The 27,929-nt window shown below is 38.6% G+C and overlaps 1 protein-coding gene across 1 annotated transcript; it reads right to left on the reverse strand.

Moving 5' to 3' along the window:
- Positions 1-1,197: 1,197 nt before the first annotated feature.
- LOC117329470 (linear gramicidin synthase subunit D-like) lies at positions 1,198-27,921 on the reverse strand. The gene is made up of 25 exons (XM_033887425.1): positions 27,802-27,921; positions 26,583-26,877; positions 26,109-26,225; positions 25,377-25,529; positions 24,742-24,873; positions 23,112-23,277; positions 22,727-22,880; positions 22,494-22,604; positions 21,560-21,778; positions 20,903-21,099; positions 20,492-20,683; positions 19,890-20,102; positions 19,271-19,412; positions 18,140-18,418; positions 16,959-17,044; positions 16,557-16,723; positions 15,245-15,470; positions 14,714-14,785; positions 13,882-13,947; positions 9,492-9,664; positions 7,091-7,299; positions 6,789-6,929; positions 6,063-6,155; positions 2,059-2,217; positions 1,198-1,927 (listed from the first exon to the last, which is right to left on the reverse strand). Exons 2-25 carry the CDS (start codon positions 26,851-26,853, stop codon positions 1,784-1,786), a joined length of 3,882 nt encoding a protein of 1,293 aa, XP_033743316.1. The 5' UTR covers positions 26,854-26,877; positions 27,802-27,921; the 3' UTR covers positions 1,198-1,783.
- Positions 27,922-27,929: the final 8 nt, after the last annotated feature.

Genomic DNA, 27,929 nt, shown 5'->3' on the forward strand with positions numbered 1-27,929 from the left:
GCCAATTACAATCAAACACTCTGGTTAAGCTAAGGTTTAGAGGCACACACACTGGAGGCCCTTTCTGATGTGTCAGTGCTATTGTTAGATTTAATAAAGGGGTAAAGGTGGCTCTTGACCACTTTTGAAATTTTTAAGGAGCTGTTACAGGTAATCACATACACTGATGAGGTCCTCTATTTCTTTGACAGAGAGGGGACAATTCTAAATCCTGGAATGGCTACTTTTCTGATCTGAGCACCTATGACTTATCCTGATTGTCACCAAAATCAATGTTAACCAGACATCATACAACCTTTCCTGTCATTGGTGTCATGAAAATCTGACATGCCAGTCAATACAACAGAGGTTATCCGGAGTAGACAAAAGTTGGTTCCATGTGACAACCATGTATACTACATACAGTAGGTTCATGTTGTTAACACTTTCTCTGGATGTGATATCTGACAGCTACCATTGAACATTTACCATATATTTTCCTCATGTAATAGTTTTGTCACTAGTGACCTATTCAAATCACATTTTGTCCATTGTCGTGAGTCGTCCATTCGTAAACAATTTACATTTTCAACTTCTTCTCAATAACCAAGAGGCCTAGAGACCTGATATTGGGCCTATAGCATGTTGGAGTGAAAGGCTATCAAGATTTTCAAATGACCTTACCCTTCATTCAAGGTCAAAGGGCTCAAATATGCTAAAATCTTTATAGAACTTTTTCTCATTAAGCATGAGGTCCAGAGACCTGATATAGGACCTATAGCATGCTGGGTGGAGGGGCTTTCAAGATTGTTCAAATTAATGACCTTGGCCTTCATTAAAGGTCACAGGGTTCAAATACGCTAAAATCTTTACATGACTTCTTTTCAAGCAAGAGGCCCCGAGATCTGATATTGGGCCATTAGTATGCTTGGGGTGAACATCATTGACCTCAAGTTCAAAATCACATGAAGCAAATCTGCAAAAATTTATCTAAACTCAGGCGACCATAGAGGCCCATGGGCCTCTTGTTGATTGGCTGCACCAGTCAGGAGTCAACGGTGAGATCATAATATGGAAAATGCTATTTCGTCACGAAGTGAAAATGTACAAATTGGCTGCCTCCTCTTGACTTTGTCCTCCATATTTAGACTTTAAAATCAGTCAAAATAAATGTTTTCTTAGTTGTGTGAAGTAGCTCACTAAGACCCAAAAAATTAAAAACTTTCAGACTTGTTTAATAAAATCTTATATGAAATTAAATCTCATTTAAAATCCTACATACATGTATATAAATCAAATTTGTAAAAAGCAGACATTTTATAGAGTTTTTATGTTTATACACAGAACTTATACATGATATATAATACATTAGTACTTTGGATTTCTCGGGAATGACTAATTGACAATTAATTCTCATTACCCTAAAAATTGTCTGTACAAACAGTAGATTACAGGGATATACCTGACAAATACATATAACATATATCCTGCCAGGGAGTGTAAATCTGATATACCAATGATAATTCCTAGGATGTCTAGCTAAAGGACATGTGATCAATTCATTGTTCACTCGAGATGTCACTCATATTTATGATATCCAAGAACCTAAATATAACTCAGATTCGGGATGTTCATATACCCGTAAAATCTCCTTATACAAAATGTATATGTGACAGAATTTTTTTCAATCTTTCTGTTCTTTCAGTATTCTTCCATGAAATATACAGCTATAAATTGTAATACATTTCCTTGAAATTGTAGCACTTAGTTTCCATTATGTGCCTGAAAGCTCCTCCTAGTAGAATCACACTGGAGCCTCACGGGGCTCGATCAGGATCTCGTTAATCCCTACATGTGGTGGCTGTGTGACTGCATAAAGCACAGCTCTTGCCACATCCTCTGCATCCAAGATACGACATAGCTGGCTGCCATCATAAGCTTCCTTTGCCTGAAACAAGGATCATTGTAAAATTATCATATTAATCAATGAAAGCAATACAACTTACAAAGCTTCAGGTAAATTATTTTAGAGTCTTATGAAATATTTCACTTATATTTTTATCCAACAGATATAGGTACCTCTTGGTCAGTATTTGTTGTCAGGAGCTCTGTGGATACATCACCGGGCTGTATACAGGTCACACGCACCCCTAATTTGCACACTTCCTGTCTCAGGGCCTGGGACAAACCCTCTACATAGAATTTTGTCCCCGAGTACACAGCAAGACCCGGAAAACCCTGAAAAAGTCAACAAATGTTTACAGTACATGGTTTTGTCATTAGATATTCATGGCTATATAACCTCCAAGTCTGTATTTGTTTATAGCAACCTTGACAAGGAGCTGAATCAATTGTACACAAGACTTGACAAGGAGCTGAATCAATTGTACAAATGACTTGACAATGAGCTGAATCAATTGTACACAAGACTGACAAGGAGCTGAATCAATTGTACACAAGACTGACAAGGAGCTGAATCAATTGTACAAATGACTTGACAATGAGCTGAATCAATTGTACACAAGACTGACAAGGAGCTGAATCAATTGTACAAATGACTTGACAATGAGCTGAATCAATTGTACACAAGACTGACAAGGAGCTGAATCAATTGTACACAAGACTGACAAGGAGCTGAATCAATTGTACACAAGACTGACAAGGAGCTGAATCAGTTGTACAAATGACTTGACAAGGAGCTGAATCAATTGTACACAAGACTGACAAGGAGCTGAATCAATTGTACACAAGACTGACAAGGAGCTGAATCAATTGTATAAAAGACTTGACAAGGAGCTGAATCAATTGTACACAAGACTTGACAAGGAGCTGAATCAATTGTATAAATGACTTGACAAGGAGCTGACTCAATTGTACAAATGACAAGAAATTGTTGAAATCTTCGATGTGACAGAGGAATCTCAAATTCAATATTGGATTTCAAAAGAAAAGTACAATTGTGTATATTTTGAATTGTATGTGACATTCAAGTACAATTGTGTATATTTTGAATCGGATGTGACATTCAAGTATAATTGTGTATATTTTGAATCCTATGTGACATGCAGGTTACAGTCACAGGGGGCTTGACACATTCCTAAGACCTAGAATGAAAAATTAACCATAGGGTGTAGTCTGGTGATGTTTCTGACGTTGTTGTGTGTTCGGGTGATGTTTCTGACGTTGTTGTGAGGTTGAGTGATGTTTATGATTTTGTTGTGAGGTTGAGTGATGTTTCTGACGTTGTTGTGAGGTTGAGTGATGTTTATGATTTTGTTGTGAGGTTGAGTGATGTTTCTGACGTTGTTGTGTAGTCTGGTGATGTTTCTGACGTTGTTGTGAGGTCTGGTGATGTTTCTGACGTTGTTGTGAGGTTGAGTGATGTTTATGATTTTGTTGTGAGGTTGAGTGATGTTTCTGACGTTGTTGTGTAGTCTGGTGATGTTTCTGACGTTGTTGTGAGGTTGAGTGATGTTTCTGACGTTGTTGTGAGGTTGAGTGATGTTTCTGATTTTGTTGTGAGGTTGAGTGATGTTTCTGATTTTGTTGTGTAGTCGGGTGATGTTTCTGACGTTGTTGTGAGGTTGAGTGATGTTTCTGACTTTGTTGTGAGGTCGAGTGATGTTTCTGACGTTGTTGTGAGGTCTGGTGATGTTTCTGACGTTGTTGTGAGGTAGAGTGATGTTTCTGACGTTGTGAGGTCTGGTGATGTTTCTGACTTTGTTGTGTGGTCTGGTGATGTTTCTGATTTTGTTGTGAGGTGGAGTGATGTTTCTGACGTTGTGAGGTCTGGTGATGTTTCTGACGTGAGGTCGAGTGATGTTTCTGATGTTGTTGTGAGGTCGAGTGATGTTTCTGATGTTGTTGTGAGGTCGAGTGATGTTTCTGACGTTGTTGTGAGGTGGAGTGATGTTTCTGATGTTGTTGTGAGGTCGAGTGATGTTTCTGACGTTGTTGTGTAGTCTGGTGATGTTTCTGACGTTGTTGTGTGGTCTGGTGATGTTTCTGATGTTGTTGTGAGGTCGAGTGATGTTTCTGACGTTGTTGTGAGGTTGAGTGATGTTTCTGACGTTGTTGTGAGGTTGAGTGATGTTTCTAATGTTGTTGTGAGGTTGAGTGATGTTTCTGATTTTGTTGTGTAGTCTGGTGATGTTTCTGATGTTGTGTAGTCTGGTGATGTTTCTGACGTTGTGAGGTCGAGTGATGTTTCTGATGTTGTTGTGAGGTCGAGTGATGTTTCTGATGTTGTTGTGAGGTCGAGTGATGTTTCTGACGTTGTGTAGTCTGGTGATGTTTCTGACGTTGTGAGGTCGAGTGATGTTTCTGATGTTGTTGTGAGGTCGAGTGATGTTTCTGATGTTGTTGTGAGGTCGAGTGATGTTTCTGACGTTGTTGTGAGGTGGAGTGATGTTTCTGATGTTGTTGTGAGGTCGAGTGATGTTTCTGACATTGTGTGGTCTGGTGATGTTTCTGACGTTGTTGTGAGGTCGAGTGATGTTTCTGACGTTGTTGTGAGGTCGAGTGATGTTTCTGATTTTGTTGTGTAGTCTGGTGATGTTTCTGACTTTGTTGTGAGGTCTGGTGATGTTTCTGACGTTGTTGTGAGGTTGAGTGATGTTTCTGACGTTGTTGTGAGGTCTGGTGATGTTTCTGACGTTGTTGTGAGGTCGAGTGATGTTTCTGATTTTGTTGTGTAGTCTGGTGATGTTTCTGACTTTGTTGTGAGGTCGAGTGATGTTTCTGACGTTGTTGTGAGGTCTGGTGATGTTTCTGACGTTGTTGTGAGGTCGAGTGATGTTTCTGACGTTGTGAGGTCGAGTGATGTTTCTGATGTTGTTGTGAGGTCGAGTGATGTTTCTGACGTTGTTGTGAGGTCTGGTGATGTTTCTGACGTTGTTGTGAGGTCGAGTGATGTTTCTGATGTTGTTGTGTAGTCTGGTGATGTTTCTGATGTTGTGTAGTCTGGTGATGTTTCTGACGTTGTGAGGTCGAGTGATGTTTCTGATGTTGTTGTGAGGTCGAGTGATGTTTCTGATGTTGTTGTGAGGTCGAGTGATGTTTCTGACGTTGTGTAGTCTGGTGATGTTTCTGACGTTGTGAGGTCGAGTGATGTTTCTGATGTTGTTGTGAGGTCGAGTGATGTTTCTGATGTTGTTGTGAGGTCGAGTGATGTTTCTGACGTTGTTGTGAGGTGGAGTGATGTTTCTGATGTTGTTGTGAGGTCGAGTGATGTTTCTGACATTGTGTGGTCTGGTGATGTTTCTGACGTTGTTGTGAGGTCGAGTGATGTTTCTGACGTTGTTGTGAGGTCGGGTGATGTTTCTGACGTTGTTGTGAAGTCTGGTGATGTTTCTGACGTTGTTGTGATGTTGAGTGATGTTTCTGATTTTGTTGTGTAGTCTGGTGATGTTTCTGACTTTGTTGTGAGGTTGAGTGATGTTTCTGACGTTGTTGTGAGGTCTGGTGATGTTTCTGACGTTGTTGTGAGGTCGAGTGATGTTTCTGATTTTGTTGTGTAGTCTGGTGATGTTTCTGACTTTGTTGTGAGGTCGAGTGATGTTTCTGACGTTGTTGTGAGGTCTGGTGATGTTTCTGACGTTGTTGTGAGGTCGAGTGATGTTTCTGACGTTGTTGTGAGGTCTGGTGATGTTTCTGACGTTGTTGTGAGGTCGAGTGATGTTTCTGACGTTGTTGTGAGGTCGAGTGATGTTTCTGACTTTGTTGTATAGTCTGGTGATGTTTCTGACATTGTGAGGTCGAGTGATGTTTCTGACGTTGTTGTGAGGTCGAGTGATGTTTCTGATGTTGTTGTGAGGTCTGGTGATGTTTCTGACGTTGTTGTGAGGTCGAGTGATGTTTCTGACGTTGTTGTGAGGTCGAGTGATGTTTCTGACGTTGTTGTGAGGTCTGGTGATGTTTCTGACGTTGTTGTGAGGTCGAGTGATGTTTCTGATGTTGTTGTGAGGTCTGGTGATGTTTCTGACGTTGTGAGGTCGAGTGATGTTTCAGAATTTGATGTGTGGTCTGTTCATGTTGCAATATCTGTTGTGCGGCCATGTTGTCTTTTTAGTATGTTAACTCACTTTTTTCCCTGCATCTGAAGACATGTTGACGATGTGTCCAGACTGACGCTTCAGCATTCCGTCTAGGACAGCCCCGATACCGTTAGTCAGGCCCTGTAGATATATATATATATATTGCCACATAAAGGACACAAATGTATCATTTGTTTTCTATAAGGAATGCTATATTGTCTACTTTTACACCTGACAAGTCTTATACAACACCATAACAAAATGTATCATTTGTTTTCTATAAGGAATGCTATATTGTCTACTGTTACACCTGACAAGTCTTATACAACACCATAAAAAAATGTAAACCGGAAATAGTCATAAAATGTCAGTTATTGCAAAATTCTTATTTGAGATTTAACAGAGTATGTAGTTGGTCAATGAAAAAAATATTAACCACCACAAAATGTGTCTGGTATGTTGTAATGTTTCATAGTTACTAGGTTCTACATGACTTTGACATTTGTGTAACATACTAACCTTGATATTGCCATCTGTCTCACATGACCTTGACCTTTATGTAAAACTTACCTTGATATTGACATCTGTCCTACATGACCTTGACCTTTATGTAAAACTTACCTTGATATTGACATCTGTCCTACATGACCTTGACATTTGTGTAAAACTTACCTTGATATTGACATCTGTCCTACCTGACCTTGACATTTGTGTAAAACTTACCTTGATATTGACATCTGTCCTAAATGACCTTGACATTTGTGTAAAACTTACCTTGATATTGACATCTATCTGTTTTTCCCATTCATCCTCATGAAGGTTCTTCATCATCGTGTAGAACATGGTGCCAGCGTTGTTGACCATAATGTCTACGGGACCGAGGATGGACTCTGTTTGACTGACCAACTGTTTCATCTGCGCACAAAACATATGACTGTAAACTGTCAGAACAAGTATTAATGTTCAATTCAGACATTTTAGCAGTTCTCTAAAACTTATTTGCACTGGGCATTCTTCACTTTAAACTATGATATACAGTTGACAAGGTCTGAGTTTCCCTTGACCTTTGACCTTACCTCATCCCTTCTTGTGACATCAGTTTGGATGCAGATGCCAACGCCACCATTTGTCCTGATGTCTTTCTCTATTTCCTGTAACCGATCCACTCGTCGTGCTGCCATGGCAACCTTGGCCCCTGCTCCAGCCAGAGTCTTGGCAATGGCCTTGCCAATACCACTGGAGGCCCCTGTCACTATAGCAACCTTACCGTCAAGTGGTCCAGGATCTGAATCAAAGGAACAAACCGCAAAATGATGATGATTTTTTTTTATATAATCCACATGTATATTGTTAGACTTCCATACAAATCTTAGCAATAATTTCATGACATTCATATATTTCAGTAATGCTCTTATTATATCTTCAGAAAATTAAGCATCTAAGTTACCTAAATATTTGAAAGAGACATATGGAATCTTAAGTCTTGAGAAATAGCAGAATTGTGGCCCATATTTTTTGGCTCATCATGCAGTCCTACATTACAGTACTGCTTTACTGATGATTGAGCTTAGAAACTAGGGTATCCCTCTTAGTGCAAGCTTGAAAGGGCGGCCATATTAATGTCGCAATATTGGATAACCTAAGATGCATCACCACAAGCTTGAATAGACCTTTAACAATGCCAAGTCCTCAGTGACAGTGATTAAAGCTACCAGATAGAGTCTACAAGATCCTCCATTATTAATAAGTATGCATATCATCTCTGCTGTGAATCGAACATACAACCTCAGCTTCCCTGAGTCAGCCAGTCTAGTGTAAAGCTAGACGGTGACCATGTCACTTTGTATACCATAATAAAAGTCGAAATTTGCCACATAATTACTATTCATATCATAACTGCCTTACGGTATACAAGATAAATTACCTTTTGAGACAGCCCCTAAAAACACATGTTACAGATATGTATGGTGTAAAACATGAGGGAATAGTAAATTATTACATATTGGGATGGTATTTATGTAAACTGGTATGGTATAATATTTCATACAGACTATGTACCCAATTTAGGAGCTGCTTCACCAATAGCTCTACCTGCTGACATAACTGTGTGTGATGTGGAGCGAACAACCAACAATAACAACTATATGGTACACAAACTAGAGTTATCTCCCTTACTCCACTTTAAGCTTATCCTACTCTGTAACACAGCTTTAACCAATAAAGAAAACAGTATTATCACTTTAAAATTATACTATAATACAATACATTCCTTATTTAATTGTAATATCAATAACATGTTGTTACCATAAATTATGAGGCATGATATTGTACATTATTATCTAATTAAATTGATATGTTAAATTATTCCTTAATTAAAACATATATTTAAATGTCCACGTGCCCCTCATTAAGCATTTCCGAGACTAAATGTTAAGTAACAAGATATCTTTTTTAATGACTTTTATACAGTTGATAATGGATCAAAGGTTTGGAAGACCAGTATTTCATAATTTGTAGACTGTGTTTTCTATTGCTTATAATTAATAAAAAAAGATATACAGTGTATTGTGTAATGTTACATAACATCACATAATCATGGAATCATGGTTACCTTTGTCCCAAACCTTTGTTTTAGTTTTTTTTCAATAAATATTCATGTCTACAGTACATCTGATTAATCACATGTTGTACTCATTAATTTAAACTAGTATAAATTATAATACATGTACAATGCACATTAACTAAATGGGTATTTTTCCCTTAAAACAATTAATTGTGCCCCGGCCTTTCATTTCTACTGAATACTTATGTCAAATACATACAATTGTATTAAAGGTTTATCCCAGTAATTTTTTACAAGTTATACACACAATCATATAAACTTGACTACAGTTTTTCTGATAAAATTAAAGTTTCAAACTTAAAATGCATCACCAAGGTATACATACTTAATTAAAGATATGTCAAAATTATCTGCTGGTTGCATATCTTTTAAAAATCAAATTGTGATGAAGATTCTTATTTTATATAATACACTTCAGACAAATTATCATGGTTCGTACAGATTTTTCGTACCAAGATTTAAACCAGTAAATTTTCAAGCACTTTTTTCTCAATTCTGCAGGTTTATTTTTCTTACCAAACTTGAAGGGAATTTGGGTCATTTTCCATCTATAATGTGATTGAAATAACCACTGACAGTGACTGTGACCACAACCCCAAATTTCAGCATTTAATTTTCATCATCAGACATCTGTATAAACCATGAATATTCCTGCCTTTCAGATGAAAAATTGAAAGATTAAAAAATTCTAATAACCTTAATTGTTATCCAGCTGTATTTTTCTTTTAATTATTTATTATACGCATACGTCATAAAAATGGCTTTGAAGGTATACTCTGAAAAACCAGTACTATTGTTATGCGAGTCAAGGTCAGATGGTAAATAGAGGTCACAAGGTAACTCAGCCTTCTTACCCTTCCTTACTGTTCCCTCTCCTGATGAAATGATCCCTCGTTTGCTCAGCTGTGAGAAGTAGGTTTTGAGAAGGTCCCCATCTGTTTGTGGGTACTTGATGTTTAACTGTGACAAGGCTTGGTCAAGATTATCTGTGCAGTAGGTACTCAGCTCACTGAAGAATCCTTCATCCCTAAATCAACAAACAATTGAAATTTCTTTACTGAAATTGATAAAAGATACTAATATAGGTTTATAGGTGTCACCTATCTGATATAGGAGTGTATAGGTGTCACCTATCTGATATAGGAGTGTAGGTATCACCTATCTGATATAGGAGTGTAGGTGTCACCTATCTGATATAGGAGTGTACAGGTGTTACCTATCTGATATAGGAATGTATAGGTGTCACCTATCTGATATAGGATTGTAGGTATCACCTATCTGATATAAGAGTGTATAGGTGTCACCTATCTGATATAGGAGTGTATAGGTGTCACCTATCTGATATATAGGAGTGTATAGGTGTCACCTATCTGATATAGGATTGTAGGTATCACCTATCTGATATAAGAGTGTATAGGTGTCACCTATCTGATATAGGAGTGTATAGGTATCACCTATCTGATATAGGAGTGTATAGGTGTCACCTGTCTGATATAGGAGTGTATAGGTATCACCTATCTGATATATAAGAGTGTATAGGTGTCACCTATCTGATATAGGAGTGTATAGGTGTCACCTATCTGATATAGGAGTGTAGGTGTCACCTATCTGATATAGGAATGTATAGATGTCACCTATCTGATATAATAGTGTATAGGTATCACCTATCTGATATAGGAGTGTATAGGTGTCACCTATCTGATATAGGAGTGTATAGGTGTCACCTATCTGATATAGGAGTGTATAGGTGTCACCTATCTGATATAGGAGTGTATAGGTGTCACCTATATGTTATAGGAGTGTATAGGTGTCACCTATCTGATATAGGAGTGTATAGGTGTCACCTTTATGTTAAAGGAGTGTATAGGTATCACCTATCTGATATAGGAGTGTATAGGTGTCACCTATCTGATATAGGAGTGTATAGGTGTCACCTATCTGATATAGGAGTGTATAGGTATCACCTATCTGATATAGGAGTGTATAGGTGTCACCTATCTGATATAGGAGTGTATAGGTGTCACCTATCTGATATAATAGTGTATAGGTATCACCTATCTGATATAGGAGTGTATAGGTGTCACCTATCTGATATAGGAGTGTATAGGTGTCACCTATCTGATATAGGAGTGTATAGGTGTCACCTATCTGATATAGGAGTGTATAGGTATCACCTATCTGATATAGGAGTGTATAGGTGTCACCTATCTGATATAGGAGTGTATAGGTGTCACCTATCTGATATAGGAGTGTATAGGTATCACCTATCTGATATAGGAGTGTATAGGTGTCACCTATCTGATATAGGAGTGTATAGGTGTCACCTATCTGATATAGGAGTGTATAGGTGTCACCTATCTGATATAGGAGTGTATAGGTGTTACCTATCTGATAGGATGTAGGTTCACCTATCTGATATAGGAGTGTATAGGTATACCTATCTGATATAGGAGTGTATAGGTGTCACCTATCTGATATAGGAGTGTATAGGTATCACCTATCTGATATAGGAGTGTATAGGTGTCACCTATCTGATATAGGAGTGTATATGTGTCACCTATCTGATATAGGAGTGTATAGGTATCACCTATCTGATCTAGGAGTGTAGATATCACCTATCTGATATAGGAGTGTAGGTGTCGCCTATCTGATATAGGAGTGTATAGGTGTCACCTTTCTGATATAGGAGTGTATAGGTGTCACCTATCTGATATAGGAGTGTATAGGTGTCACCTATCTGATATAGGAGTGTAGGTGTCACCTTTATGTTAAAGGAGTGTATAGGTATCACCTTTATGCTAAAGGAGTGTATAGGTATCACCTATCTGATATAGGAGTGTATAGGTATCACCTATCTGATATAGGAGTGTATAGGTGTCACCTATCTGATATAGGATTGTATAGGTGTCACCTATCTGATATAGGAGTGTATAGGTGTCACCTATCTGATATAGGAGTGTATAGGTGTCACCTATCTGATATAGGAGTGTAGGTGTCACCTATCTGATATAGGAGTGTATAGGTGTCACCTATATGTTATAGGAGTGTATAGGTATCACCTATCTGATATAGGTGTGTATAGGTGTCACCTATCTGATATAGGAGTGTATAGGTGTCACCTATCTGATATAGGAGTGTATAGGTGTCACCTATCTGATATAGGAGTGTATAGGTATCACCTATCTGATATAGGAGTGTATAGGTGTCACCTATCTGATATAGGATTGTATAGGTGTCACCTATCTGATATAGAAGTGTATAGGTGTCACCTATATGATATAAGGAGTGTATAGGTATCACCTATCTGATATAGGAGTGTATAGGTGTCACCTATCTGATATAGGAGTGTATAGGTGTCACCTATCTGATATAGGAGTGTAGATATCACCTATCTGATATAGGTGTGTGTAGGTGTCACCTATCTGATATAGGAGTGTAGATATCACCTATCTGATATAGGTGTGTGTAGGTGTCACCTATCTGATATAGAATTGTATAGGTATCACCTATCTGATATAGGATTGTATAGGTGTCACCTATCTGATATAGGAGTGTATAGGTGTCACCTATCTGATATAGGAGTGTAGATATCACCTATCTGATATAGGTGTGTGTAGGTGTCACCTATCTGATATAGGAGTGTATAGGTGTCACCTATCTGATATAGGAGTGTAGGTGTCACCTATCTGATATAGGAGTGTATAGGTGTCACCTATCTGATATAGGAGTGTATAGGTATCACCTATCTGATATAGGAATGTATAGGTGTTACCTATCTGATATAAGAGTGTATAGGTGTCACCTATCTGATATAGGATTGTATAGGTGTTACCTATCTGATATAGGGGTGTATAGGTATCACCTATCTGATATAGGAGTGTATAGGTGTCACCTATCTGATATAGGATTGTATAGGTGTCACCTATCTGATATAGGAGTGTAGGTATCACCTATCTGATATAGGAGTGTATAGGTGTCACCTATCTGATATAGGTTGTATTGGTGTCACCTATCTGATATAAGAGTGTATATGTATCACCTTTCTGATATTAGAGTGTATAGGTGTGACTTACCTTATATATGAGTGTATAGGTATCACCTATCTGATATAGGAGTGTATAGGTACTAGTATCACCTATCTGATATAAGTTGTATTGGTGTCACCTATCTGATATAAGAGTGTATAAGTGTCACCTATATGTTATAGGAGTGTAGGTGTTACCTATCTGATATAGGATTGTATAGGTGTTACCTATCTGATATAGGATTGTATAGGTGTTACCTATCTGATATAGGTTTGTATAGGTATAACCTATCTGATATAGGAGTGTAGCGGTATAACCTATCTGATATAGGTGTGTATAGGTATCACCTATCTGATATAGGTGTGTATAGGTGTCACCTATCTGATATAGGAGTGTATAGGTGTCACCTATCTGATATAGGAGTGTAGGTGTCACCTATCTGATATAGGAGTGTAGGTGTCACCTATCTGATATAGGAGTGTAGGTGTCACCTATCTGATATAGGAGTGAAGAGGTGTCACCTATCTGATATAGGAGTGTAGGTGTCACCTATCTGATATAGGAGTGTATAGGTGTCACCTATCTGATATAGGAGTGTAGGTATCACCTATCTGATATAGGAGTGTAGGTGTCACCTATCAGATATAGGAGTGTATAGGTGTCACCTATCTGATATAGGAGTGTATAGGTATCACCTATCTGATATAGGTTGTATAGGTATCACCTATCTGATATAGGTTGTATAGGTATCACCTATCTGATATAGGTTGTATAGGTATCACCTATCTGATATAGGTTGTATAGGTATCACCTATCTGATATTAGAGTGTATAGGTATCACCTATCTGATATAGGTTGTATAGGTATCACCTATCTGATATAGGTTGTATAGGTATCACCTATCTGATATTAGAGTGTATAGGTGTCACCTATCTGATATAGGTTGTATTGTGTCACCTATCTGATATAGGTTGTATTGGTGTCACCTGTCTGATAAAGGTGTGTATAGGTGTGACTTACCTTATATGGGAGTGTGTAGGTGTCACCTGTCTGATAAAGGAGTGTATAGGTGTCACCTATCTGATATAGGTTGTATAGGTGTCACCTATCTGATATAGGTTGTATAGGTCTCACCTATCTGATGTAGGTTGTATAGGAGTGACTTACCTTGTAATTATGAGTGTATAGGTGTTACTTACCTGATATAGGTGTTACTTACCTCATGTATGACTCCAACAATCGCTGTAGATCGGCCATGCCATCAACTTCTGTACTTTCTAGAACTCTTGTAGTCAAACAAAAAGGAAAGTATTTATTTGAAAAGATATATATACCTTTCTACCACAATACCCTGTGTTATTCAACTCTCAGACCATCAGTTAATCATTACAGCTGTTGATTAACAATCTGTTTATACCACACGTGGTATAAACTCTGTACGCATTTCGATTGGCTTACACGGTGAACTTTGACCCAAGCTGCAATTGTTATTGACGTCATCAATAATCTAATGACGTCACATCACCGGGTTCCGGACATCACTGGTACACTTTATTTGCATACGCGAAATAATACTTAGCCACGTTTCCCTTTGATTCAAGCCGATATTATTGTGGTAGAAACAGGTCACACGACTCGTAAGTTATTTTTTAAAAGTTGCAAAAAACACTCGCTAAACCTGGTGTCTTTTGTAACTTTAAAAAAATAACTTACTCGTGTGAAATAAATTCCATATCCAACAACCACTCGTTGTGTAACCTCTATATCTTCTACCTTGATGGAGCAAATGTTATTTCTATATCTATATCTTTGTCTCAACTCAAGGCAAGCTCATTGTCAAAGCAGAATATAAATTGAAAATTATTGATCTTAGTCATACCTTACTACAAAATTAAAACTATACATACTAGAACCTTTATTATCAATAAGCTATCAACCATAACCACCTATTCACATATTTATCAATATTAAAAAGGCTAAATAAATAGATTAAATGAAATATAAATTTGTAATTTTTTTAATCTACATACACGATGTATTATATATCCCACCTTTTTCTCCACTCAGTGAACTTGACGACCTCCACAGGAAAACCATTTGCATTCATCCACTTGTACAGCCACCTTAATAAAGATAAGTCAAGGTCAAGAAGATAGATACCATTGTAAGAAAGGTCAGTACGAGATCAGACTTTAGGATACAAAGGTCAAAGGACAGTACTAGATCAGACATTAGGATACAAAGGTCAAAGGTCAGTACTAGATCAGACATTAGGATACAAAGGTCAGCATGTATGAATTGAAGGCATCATAGAAGAGAAGGCAAGTTTCAACTGCATGTGTGTATAGGTTGTGTGAATATAAATAGATTTTACCTACATGGCAGGTGTTGCGGTGTAGCAATGAAGACACTTTCTCTTCAGGAACACCTGGTCTTATTCACCTTTGTACTTTTTCAAGGGCCACCAACCAAATGTAAATTCTTTCACATTTTGCTCTTATTTTATTAATTTTAAGTTAGAAATATGGTTTCTTTGGTATATATCAGTATTCTCTGTTTGTTTATGGATTAGTAAGCCTCACCTGCAATGTATAGGTTTGGAGTTAAGGACATGGTAGACCTTCCCCAGAGCTGTAGATAGATTGTATGTCATTTTGATGAGGAACTTGGCAGCAAAGTCAACAGGTGTCATCTCCACCAGCCAGTCAACATCAGGTGCCACACCTAGCCTGGTGATCGCCTGTAGCAGCACTAATGTCAGATCCTGGGGATTCCAGTAAGCCTGTGTCATGTCACCTGACATGTTCCCTAGCAACATACACAATTTTTGTTTTTAACTTGATCAAAAAGTTCTCTTTTTAGTTTAAGAGTCATATCACAAAACCTAAGATGATAACAGGCTGGTTTATCATAAAAATGTTTAAGTGACTAGTCACTCTGTATCCATCCACAAGACTTTGGGTTCTATGCTTATTCACTGGTCATTACTTACTTAAGCTACAGATGACCACAAGTCACAACTTACTTATACCTGTAGTTGACCACTGGTCACCACCGTTCATTACTTACCTAACCAACAGATGACCAGCAGTTTCTACTTACCTAGCCTGTAGATGACCATTGGTCACTACTTACCTAACCTGTAGATGACCAATGGTCATTTCTTACCTAACCTGTATATGACTACTGGGCATTACTTACCTAACTTGTATATGACTACTGGGCATTACTTACCTAACCTGTAGATAACCACTGGTTACTATTTACCTAACCTGTAGATGACCAATGGTCACTACTTACCTAACCTGTAGATGACCACCGGTCACTACTTACCTAACCTGTAGATGACCAATGGTCACTACTTATCTAACCTGTAGATGACCACTGGTCACTACTTACATAGCCTGTAGATGACCACTGGTCAATATTTACCTAACCTGTAGATGACCAATGGTCACTACTTACCTAACCTGTAGATGACTACTGGTCACTACTTACATAGCCTGTAGATGACCAATGGTCACTACTTACCTAACCTGTAGATGACCAACGGTCACTACTTACCTAACCTGTAGATGACTACTGGTCACTATTTACCTAACCTGTAGATGACCACTGGTCACTACTTACCTAACCTGTAGATGACCACTGGTCACTACTTACTTAACCTTTAGATGACCACTGGTCACTACTTACTTAACCTGTAGATGACCACTGGTCACTACTTACATAGCCTGTAGATGACCACTGGTCAATATTTACCTAACCTGTAGATGACCAATGGTCACTACTTACCTAACCTGTAGATGACTACTGGTCACTACTTACATAGCCTGTAGATGACCAATGGTCACTACTTACCTAACCTGTAGATGACCAATGGTCACTACTTACCTAACCTGTAGATGACCACAGGAATGCCTCTCTGATCAGCTTTTGATATCAGTTGTTCTGCCACCCATTTTGATTGTGAGTATCCATCGGTCAGCTGGTCACAGAAAGGTGTGATGTCATCATTTTCTCGGCAGTCTCGAAGGCCATTAGGGAATACAGCATCAGTACTGTAAAACATATATTCCAAGTTTGAATCCATCTTAGTATATCAATAACTATGCTACCACATGCTTCATTTAAAGGTCTTCCATTGTAAGAAAACCTGTATATTTAAAGAAAGATATATCAACAACATATCAATGTGGATTTCAGGTAAAGCAAACTCCCTTTAATGATCAATACAGGATTTTACAGAAAAGCTGGTATATTTGTGTAAGTGTGGTTTGTAGATTGGAGACTTACCTGACGTAATGGAATGGTTTGATTTTCCCTGTACAGGCAAACAACACCATGTTTACCGTTCCATTGACATTAGCTCCTTGCAGTGCCTATAAAACAATATCATACAAAATGGTTACACAAAACAAGTTATAAAATATGACATATATCGTATTATATGTCTGTATATAAAATATATGTAGTTATAGTGACAGAACTTGAAACTACATACATTGTACTTGGTAAATGTAACAGCAAGTATGATGTAATCAATTTCTGTGTACATGTTGTCATGGTAATGTTACTTACACAATAGGGGTACACAAAGCTGACTGATGCTGCAGTATGTATGATGTACAGTTAAACCTGTTATAAAGGACACCTCTATATAAAGGACACTTGTCTATAAAGGACAGGCTCATCAGACCCAAACCTTTGAATTCACTATATGATTAACCTCTGTATAAAGGACACCTGGCTATAAAGGACACTTGTCATCTGTCCCTTTGGTGTCCTTTATAGAAAGGTTTGACTGTAATCAATTTCTGTGTCCATGATGTCATAATAATGTTACTTATACAATAGGGGTACACAAAGCTGCCTGATGTTGCCTTAATTATGTATGATGTAATCCATTTACCTGTATATGTTGCCATGGTAATGTTACTCACACTATAGGGGTATACCAGATTGACAGATGCTGCAATATGTATGATGTAATCAATATCTGTGTACATGTTGTCATGGTAATGTTACTTACACTATAGGGGTATACCAGGTTGACAGATGCTGCAATATGTATGATGTAATCAATATCTGTGTACATGTTGTCATGGTAATGTTACTTACACTATAGGGGTATACCAGATTGACAGATGCTGCAGCATGTATGATGTAATCAATATCTGTGTACATGTTGTCATGGTAATGTTACTTACACTATAGGGGTATACCAGATTGACAGATGCTGCAGCATGTATGATGTAATCAATATCTGTGTACATGTTGTCATGGTAATGTTACTTACACTATAGGGGTATACCAGGTTGACAGATGCTGCAATATGTATGATGTAATCAATATCTGTGTACATGTTGTCATGGTAATGTTACTTACACTATAGGGGTATACCAGATTGACAGATGCTGCAGCATGTATGATGTAATCAATATCTGTGTACATGTTGTCATGGTAATGTTACTTACACTATAGGGGTATACCAGGTTGACAGATGCAGCAGCATGTATGATGTAATCAATCTCTGTGCACAGGTATGTGTAATCATCCTCGTTCATGCCAAGCTTGACCAATGCCACGTCACCCTTCATGGCATGAACATGTGCCTTAAACTGCTTAGCAAGAAATGTCTGCTCCTCTGTAGGGGGTTCTGAACCAGCCAGGATTCCAAACTGTTTCAATGTTGCTTCTACACGGTCAGTGGGACTCTTGTCAGGGAGCTCTCGCACCACACAGTAGATTGTGGTCTGTCAGAGGCATGTAAAAACAAAAATAGCATTGAATTGCATGATTAAAAGATGGGACTTAATACAAGCTATCAAATTTTTGACTTGTGTCATATTATATATGGTATGGACTAATAACACTATTGAGTTATCAAAAATCAATAATTGTGGCTATAGTAAAAATCATATCCTATTTGATTTTTTTTTATCTGGGTGGTGAGAAGTAATTCTCTGAGGAGGAAGGTTCTTACCTGGGTGGTGAGAAGTAATTCTCTGAGGAGGAAGGCCCTTACCTGGTGGTGAGAAGTAATTCTCTGAGTAGGAAGGCCCTTACCTGGGTGGTGAGAGGTAATTCTCTGATGAAGAAGGCCCTTACCTGGTGGTGAGAAGTAATTCTCTGAGGAAGAAGGCCCTTACCTGGGTGGTGAGAAGTAATTCTCTGAGGAGGAAGGTTCTTACCTGGGTGGTGAGAAGTAATTCTCTGAGGAGGAAGGCCCTTACCTGGTGGTGAGAAGTAATTCTCTGAGGAGGAAGGTTCTTACCTGGGTGGTGAGAAGTAATTCTCTGAGGAGGAAGGTTCTTACCTGGTGGTGAGAAGTAATTCTCTGAGGAAGAAGGCCCTTACCTGGTGGTGAGAAATAATTCTCTGAGGAAGAAGGCCCTTACCTGGTGGTGAGAAATAATTCTCTGAGGAAGAAGGCCCTTACCTGGTGGTGAGAAATAATTCTCTGAGGAAGAAGGCCCTTACTTGGTGGTGAGAACTAATTCTCTGAGGAGGAAGGTTCTTACCTGGGGGGTGAGAAGTAATTATCTGAGTAGTAAGGCCCTTACCTGGGTGGTGAGAAGTAATTCTCTGAAGAGGAAGGTTCTTACCTGGGTGGTGAGAAGTAATTCTCTGAGGAGGAAGGCCCCAAGAAAACCTGTTGTTCCAGTAAGAAGGACGCGGGCTTTTTTATACTTGCTCTCGTTGTGTAGGTTAAAGCTCCTCCAGAATGCTCTCAGCTTCATGTCAATGCTGGGCAGACAAAAGATTTGTATTAATGTCAGAAAGGTTAAGACAAAAGATTTGTGTTAATGTTAGAAAGGTTTATCATACCACTGATGAGTTTGCTAATTAGCATATCTTGTATAGTTTTACCTAAATGTGCAGATATCAAATCTTAATATTAAAACTTACAAGCTGAATTGACAACAAATATGTCAGCCTGTTTACTTTGTAAAAAATAAGTATACTGAGGATTTATTTTATGTCTGTCTTGTAGCATAAATATTTCCGGCTTGTCATCATCATTTAAAGATTCGGAAATCGGGTCATTGTTTGACCACTAATGATGTACATATTAACATTATGACTTTATACATTGTATAATAAACTGATAATTTACTAAATTAACTTTGGATTACTACAAAGATTTACCAAACCGAGAGATGTCCTCGGTCTGAATAGCGATACATATTTTGTACACTTACGACTTCCTAGTGTAATACTTACTCAACCTTGGCCATATCATGACGTTTCACTTCTGCCTTAAGATCAAATGTCACTTTTGGAACTACGAGATCCCCTTCAGAGTTTTTCTTTTTTGCCTCGATCAACTGGCTGATGCTGGCTATGGTTGGGTGGATGAAGAGGTCCCGTACAGTGATATTCACCTGGTACTTATCTCGTAGGTTGCCTAGTAACTGTGTAGCCAGGAGAGAATGACTGTGGAATAGACATAAATATCATTGCTATATCACATTCAGACAGCTTCCACATCACCTTTAAATTCCACTTCCTTTTAGCTTCCACATCATCTTCAAATCTAACATCACTCCCTCTTCACTTTCTCTTTCCATATACATGTAACCATTTTTCATTACCACCTATCTTATCATCCACCCTCTGCTATAACCATTGTCCTGCCACATATAATCTTTCTCTTTCCCACATTATTACCATCATTTTCTGATATAACTCTCCTCCTCTCTGCAATTTCACACATCACCCCTCACATCCCCAATATTATCATATCTCTCCCCCCCCCCCCCCCCCCCCCCCTTCCCATATTCCTTAACCACATCTCCTTGCATGATCTTACCCACACAACTTACCCTCCTTGGTCAAAGAAACTCTCCTGAATGTCCACATCCTTGATTTGTAGGACTTGTTTCCAGATCTGGGCCACCTCCTTCTCAGTGTCTGTGGAAGGTTGAGCCTCTTTGTCTATATCATTTTCACTCTCGTTGTCAAATGGAGGTAGGGCTTTCTTGTCCAATTTACCTGTAGCCTCAACAATTGGAAGGCTGCAAAAAAAAAGAAATGATACCCAACACTAGAAAAATCGAAAAGAAGATGCTGTTTGGAGGCAACTTTCTATTGCAGCATTGAATAGAGACTCTTAGGTAATCTTTTGATAAGATTTTGATGGAAACCGTTGATAAGAGTGACTGTGTGAGGGAATAATTTGATGAGTGTTAGAGATAATCGGTTGATAAGAGTTTGAGAGAAAGCAAAGCACAAACCTTGGCATGATTACAAAGTAAGCAGGAATCATGTAGAAGGGAAGACTAAGTTTAAGGGCAGCACGTAGAGCCTTCTTTGATGTCTGACCCTCGGTAACTACGTAGGCAACAAGAAACTTGTTGTCACCCTCATCTCCTTCTACCAGAATGACACAGGCGTTCACCTCAAGTAACTCCAATATGGCTGTCTCCACTGCCTACAGCATCAATACTAGGTATTTAAATCATAGTGCTATCAAATTTTTATTGTTTTATGTTTGGCCGATGTAGCTGTGTAGTAGAGTATGAATGTAATACTGTCTATCAGGACCACCTGTCTATAACAACCACTTTTTATCCTCTCCTGTGAGTGGTCTTTATAGATAGGTTTGAAATTATATAATGCTTATGTGTAGCATATTTGCAAACCTTTATTGAAATTCGAAAGGAGGAAATGTGTCAAGAAAAGTATATTTATGGACCTTCTTCTGACAAACAAATACTTAAAAATAACTAATTTTAAGCTTCTCTTGCTGGTGTAATAATATAATATTTTTAAAATATGAATAATAGATAAAAAAAACCCAAAAAACACTGAAAAGTTATAAAAAGTTAAGGCTAAAAGTTTTGCTCAAAAATAAAGAGGGATGACAAGTAAGTACAGTTTGACAGACTAACCTGTACTTCTATGGAGTAGCCCCTGATTTTGACCATGGAGTCACACCGTCCACAGATTTCCAGACTCCCGTCAGACAGCATGTAGCCCCAGTCACCAGTACGGTACAACTTATCCCCAATCCCCCTTGGTACTGCTACAGGGCGGGGTATAAACCGAACAGCCTGCTGCTCTGGTCGGTTGAGATACCCTCTAGCCAGAGTGGGTCCTCCCACATAGATCTAGGAAAAACATCAAACAAAAAAACAATCCTGTGAACTTCCTTGGTTTTTTCAAACAAAATTTACCACTCAGGCATTTCACTCTTCTCATCTTAGTTAGATTTACCTCCCCTGAGTTCCCTACTGGCTGTGGAAAGTACTTATTTGACTTAGCTCCCCTCTGGCAGTAGATCTTTTTTTGACTTACATCTGCTGAGCTACCTACTGACTATGAACTGTACTGATTTGACTTACCTCCCCTGATCTCCCTATTGACTATGAATTGTACTGAGATCCCCCTACTGACTATGAACTGTACTGATTTGACTTACCTCCCCTGAACTCCCTATTGACTATGGATTGTACTGAGATCTCCCTACTGGCTTTGAATTGTACTAGTTCTAATTACTTCCCCTGATCTCCGTACTGACTATGGATTGTACTGATATGACTTACCTCCCCTGATCTCCGTACTGACTGTGGATCCTACTGATATGACTTACCTCCCCTGATCTCCCTACTGACTGTATTGTACTGATATGACTTACCTCCCCTGATCTCCCTACTGACTGTGGATCCTACTGAAATGACTTACCTCCCCTGATCTCCCTACTGACTGTGGATCCTACTGATTTGACTTACCTCCCCTGATCTCCCTACTGACTATGGATCCTACTGATATGACTTACCTCCCTTGATCTCCCTACTGGCTGTGGATTGTACTGATATGACTTACCTCCCCTGAGCTCCCTACTGGCTGTGGATTGTACTGGTCATCTAGAATGACCACTTCAACCCCAGGCAGTATCCGTCCTACTGGACAAAACTTTCTTGAGTTTATAGCTCCCTGTAACATAAAATTTCGACTTGCTTAATACTTATCATCATGTATACTTGATGTATACGAATAATTTTTATTAAAAGCTGAAAACTTATTGTAAAGTATAAACCTGTAGATGATAAACATACCTGGTTATTTTGGAAGTATTCTCCCAGATCTTCACATGCCACATCATGACACTCTGACACACTGTACAGGTTGAGGAACTGTATCCATGGCAACATCTTTCGACAACGCTCAAAGAGAGCTGTTGTGACCACCTCCCCACAGAAAAAGATCTGCCTGGGAGAAATAACAGCAGATCAGTGAATCAGAAAATGATAACTGACTGTATAGATATTACTATTTTTGTTCACAATAACTTGTATCTTAACTAGAGTTTTGAGTCAGGTGGACTGGTATTTAGAAGTATTCTTCAGCTGTGAAATTCAGAACTGTCTGTTTTAACTCATAATCTTAAGGATTGGATGATAAAGTTGAACCTCTAGTCTTAAGATGTTCAGAAGAACCTACCTCATACTTTTAAGCTTGGTGTTTAGGTCAAGTCCTGAGGTGTTCAGAACAGCCTCCAGGAGAGATGGAGTGAACAGCATACGTGTGATCTTATGTTCATGAAGAAAGTCGCACAGTAGGGGTGGGTCATAGATCACTGTGTTGGGGATGATGTACATGGGAATCCCTGGAGACAAGATACATATACAGCAGGTTACACCATGAGAAAAGACATGTGAGTTTCTGAAAGCACACTGTCAACAGGTTTTACTCAAATCCATTATTCTAAAGATGTCATATTTCTGAGAGGAGTGACTATTCATACCATATCTTTAAAAAGTGGCTGTTGAGTCCTTACCTTTGAGGAGTGGCTGTTGAGTCCTTACCTTTGAGGAGTGGCTGTTGAGTCCTTATCTTTGAGGAGTGGCTGTTGAGTCCTTACCTTTGAGGAGTGGCTGTTGAGTCCTTATCTTTGAGGAGTGGCTGTTGAGTCCTTATCTTTGAGGAGTGACTGTTGAGTCCTTATCTTTGAGGAGTGACCATTGAGTCCTTACCTTTGAGGAGTGACTGTTGAGTCCTTATCTTTGAGGAGTGACTGTTGAGTCCTTATCTTTGAGGAGTGACTGTTGAGTCCTTATCTTTGAGGTGTGACTGTTGAGTCCTTATCTTTGAGGAGTGGCTGTTAGGTCGTATCCTTTGAGGAGTGGCTGTTGAGTCCTTATCTTTGAGGAGTGGCTGTTGAGTCCTTATCTTTGAGGAGTAACCATTGAGTCCTTACCCATGATGAGTAGCCGTTGAGTCCTTACCTTTGAGGAGTGACCGTTGAGTATACTTACCTTTGAGGAGTGACTGTTGAGTCCTTACCTTTGAGGAGTGACTGTTGAGTATACTTACCTTTGAGGAGTAGTCATTGAGTCCTTACCTTTGAGGAGTGGCTGTTGAGTCCTCACCTTTGAGGAGTGACTGTTGAGTCCTTATCTTTGAGGAGTGGCTGTTGAGTCGTATCCTTTGAGGAGTAGCCATTGAGTCCTTACCTTTGAGGAGTGGCTATTGAGTCCTTACCTTTCAAGGGGTAACCATTGAGTCCTTACCTATGATTAGTAGCCGTTGAGTCCTTACCTTTGAGGAGTGACTGTTGAGACCTTACCTTTGAGGAGTGACTTTTGAGTCCTTACCTATGATGAGTAGCCGTTGAATCCTTACCTATGAGGAGTAACCATTGAGTCCTTACCTTTGAGGAGTGACTGTTGAGACCTTACCTTTGAGGAGTGACTTTTGAGTCCTTACCTATGATGAGTAGCCGTTGAATCCTTACCTATGAGGAGTAACCATTGAGTCCTTACCTTTGAGGAGTGACCGTTGAGTCCTTATCTTTGAGTAGTGACTGTTGAGTCCTTACCTATGAGGAGTAGCCGTTGAGTCCTTATCTTTGAGTAGTGACTGTTGAGTCCTTACCTATGAGGAGTGACTGTTGAGTCCTTATCTTTGAGTAGTGACTGTTGAGTCCTTACCTATGAGGAGTGACTGTTGAGTCCTTACCTTTGAGGAGTAGCCGTTGAGTCCTTACCTTTGAGGAGTGACCGTTGAGTCCTCACCTTTGAGGAGTGATTGTTGAGTCCTTACCTTTGAGGAGTAGCCATTGAGTTCTTACCTTTGAGAAGAGGCCGTAACATTTCCCAGGTGAAGAAGATGTTGCAAGCTTCTCTGTCATCAGACTGGTAGGGGAAGGCTAGATGGCGCCAGTGGTAGGAGAAAACTGAACCCCTATGAGGACACATGATGCCTGCAGTGGAGATGGAACATTATTGATAATTTACAAGAAACAATTTCATGAAATTTGTGTGGAAAAAAACCCCACGATATTTTCTTCCATGATGCAATTTCTAAATATACAGGACATTCATAATCAAATTCTATATTACTGATATTAGTTCCCTGCCAGTGAAACAGGGGGGGAATATGAGTTTCTCCCCAGTCCATTTGTCCACCAGTCTGTCTGTCCAATCAGTTTTCTGCACTTTTCTCATCCATGCTTCAAGGTATGTTGGTGAAAGTTAGTATTTAACTTTAGTATGAGTAGCTACAGATCAAGTTAAGAGTTTCACGGGTTTTTAGGTCAAGGTCAAGGTTACTAGTTTTAGCAGGGGCTGGTAGGGGACCCTGTATTGCTTTAGTAATACCCAGCATGCCTGTTAATATTGTATAGTGAAGATTTATACCCTAAAAGACATCCTGTAGTATGTTTTGTGTGTATGAGGTTACCACATTGAGGCTGTAGTACCCCACCTTTAGGTTTTCCTGTCGTCCCAGAGGAATACACAATATAGGCCAGACTGTCCAGTGTTGTAGAATTGTCGGCATTGTTTGACTGGTCTGTCCGTTTTTTGGATTCCAGCTCCTTTGACCACCCTTCCTTCAGTACCAGGACATTCCCTTTGTCTTCAAAAGATAAGGAAGAAGTTGAAAATATTTATAAATAGTATAATTGATTATTAATTATCATCACATTTCACTAATTAAATTTTGACATTTAATGATACAAAATAAACATGAACAGGGGATTACTTGGTTGGGGACAAAACATATTAGCCAAATTGCTCAGTGTTATGGGGATGCTATCTAACTGATGATTATAGTTCTGATCAAATATCAAAAGCACAACAGTTTCAACAAATATAACACTGTGGATCTAGCATCTAGCTGCTGGGAATAAAACCAGTGAGTCTTGCTTCCTAAGAGTTCAAAACTGAGTGTACTAACCCAGTCGTTAAGGCAGTGGCTGGTGACTTTAAATACTGTACCAAGGTAATACAAATGTAGCTGCCTCTTGTCTAACATTCATGTTGCAAAATATTATCTTCAATTGTTCTGTTTATCTCAATAGCATTCCCACCACTGAGGTTAAAACCCTTAAATTATTATCAAGGGGAGGTAATGCAGGATGCAACGCTTATATATGTATCACATTGAAATGATGTGGTATGTTTAAGTAATAATAATGATTTTCTCTATGATTACCTGGCAGGGCTGAGACCAGCTCTGGAGAAGTGATTATAACAACAGGATCAGCATCACTAAGTATAGACTGTAGGAGGGGCGGAGGGTAGGCTACGTCCAGGGGCAGGTAGGCTCCTCCTACAAAGGGAGACAACTTCATCATGACAACAGCTTTTCTCTGGGTTAATTGTGAGTGGAAACATACAACAGAATTTTTAATTACTGGAAAGTGTATAGTTATCTTATATTCATATTCATTTCCATATGTATTGTATATTACTATTGTCATACATCTGCTCCTGTCATAGTGCACAGAAATATTGGTGTGTGTGTGATGAAAATTTTTTTTTTTTTAAATATTCCCTATCAATATAATTCTTCAAATATACATGCACAATATACATTATTACAAACTTACTTTTATATCATATTATATAATATCATGTTTATATCTATATACCACAACCAATTCCCATAAAGAACTTGCTGACTTGCCTGCCTTAAGGATAGCTATGTAGGAGAGGGAGAAGTTGATGCTTTTGTTGAGATAGATCCCAACACATTTGTCTGTGACGACACCCTGACTACGAAGGAAACCAGCTAGGATGTTGGTACGGTCCTCAAGTTCTCCAAAGGTCATGTGACTGCCATCTGCCTCCACCAGTGCCACCTGGGAGGGTGCGGCCTCAGCCTGTCGTGAAAACATCTCATGAAGCAGGCCCTGCTCCTGATAGTCACTCATCTCCTTTCCTGATTGGTCAGTCATCCTGACTTTTGATTGGTCAGTTACCTGGTTTCACACAATTACATAATAACAATTTATAGTACAAAACTCAAAATTTATAAAATAAACACATTGAAACTTCAGTTGGTGGAAAGCTTTAGACCATGCAGACTGTTTTCCATGAAGAAATCAAAGCTTTGGAGTTACAACACTGCTATGAGATAAACAAAAAAAAATCCCAGGAAATGTAGGAGGTGTGGAGTATGGAAAGTTGTCTGGAGGAATTGAAAGAGGTCTGAATAATGAACCATAGAAACTGAGGTTTCCTAGTAATGAGAGAAAGATCTTAATACATTTTTGAAACTAAAGTTTCTTAGTCAAGTCTGACAAGATTTAGGCAGATTGAATATTATGAAAACTGATCTTACTCAATAGTGATGGAAAGATTTATGTAACATATGAAAATGGAAATTACTCCTGTTATCTTGAGAAAGATTTTGATAAAAAATAAAAAGTGCAGTTTCCCAGTACAGTGTAGTAGGGAGAGATTTAGATAAAATTTTATGAAAATGGAAATTTCCCAGTTACCATGGGAAAGATTTTAATAAAATATGAAAACTGCTGTTTCCCCCATAGTAGGGATCGAGAGATTTAGATAAAATGATTTAAAAATGGATATCTCCCAGTTATAAGAATGAGAGAAAGATTTTGATAAGGCATTAAAAATTAAGTTTCACGATAGTGAAGGAAAGGTATTATCTGAAGTGTTAAATTCCTCCTCGATAGAAGATTTTCCATCAGCTGAAGAGACAGTGTCTGCACTTAATACTCTATGTTAACAATATTGATCCTCATGCTATCTTGCTAGGCAGTCACTACTCTTATAGGTTTGATTCCATCATAGCTATAAATGGTGGGATATTAGGGTATCATGGGAACTGAATTTTAACTTACTTGAATAATAAAAATAATTAGAATTAAATGCCTCACCTGGCTGATGCGTGCTGTCCGGTGTGTCCAGCCTTTTATCTGTACAGTATCCTAGCACATGCTCACTTATCTGTATCCACAGGGACAGCTACTTCACCTTTGACCTCTTCAAACTCTCAGCAGCGGTT

Source organism: Pecten maximus, chromosome 6 (assembly GCF_902652985.1).
Source record: "Pecten maximus chromosome 6, xPecMax1.1, whole genome shotgun sequence".
In the NCBI taxonomy this organism is placed as follows: Eukaryota; Metazoa; Mollusca; class Bivalvia; order Pectinida; family Pectinidae; genus Pecten; species Pecten maximus.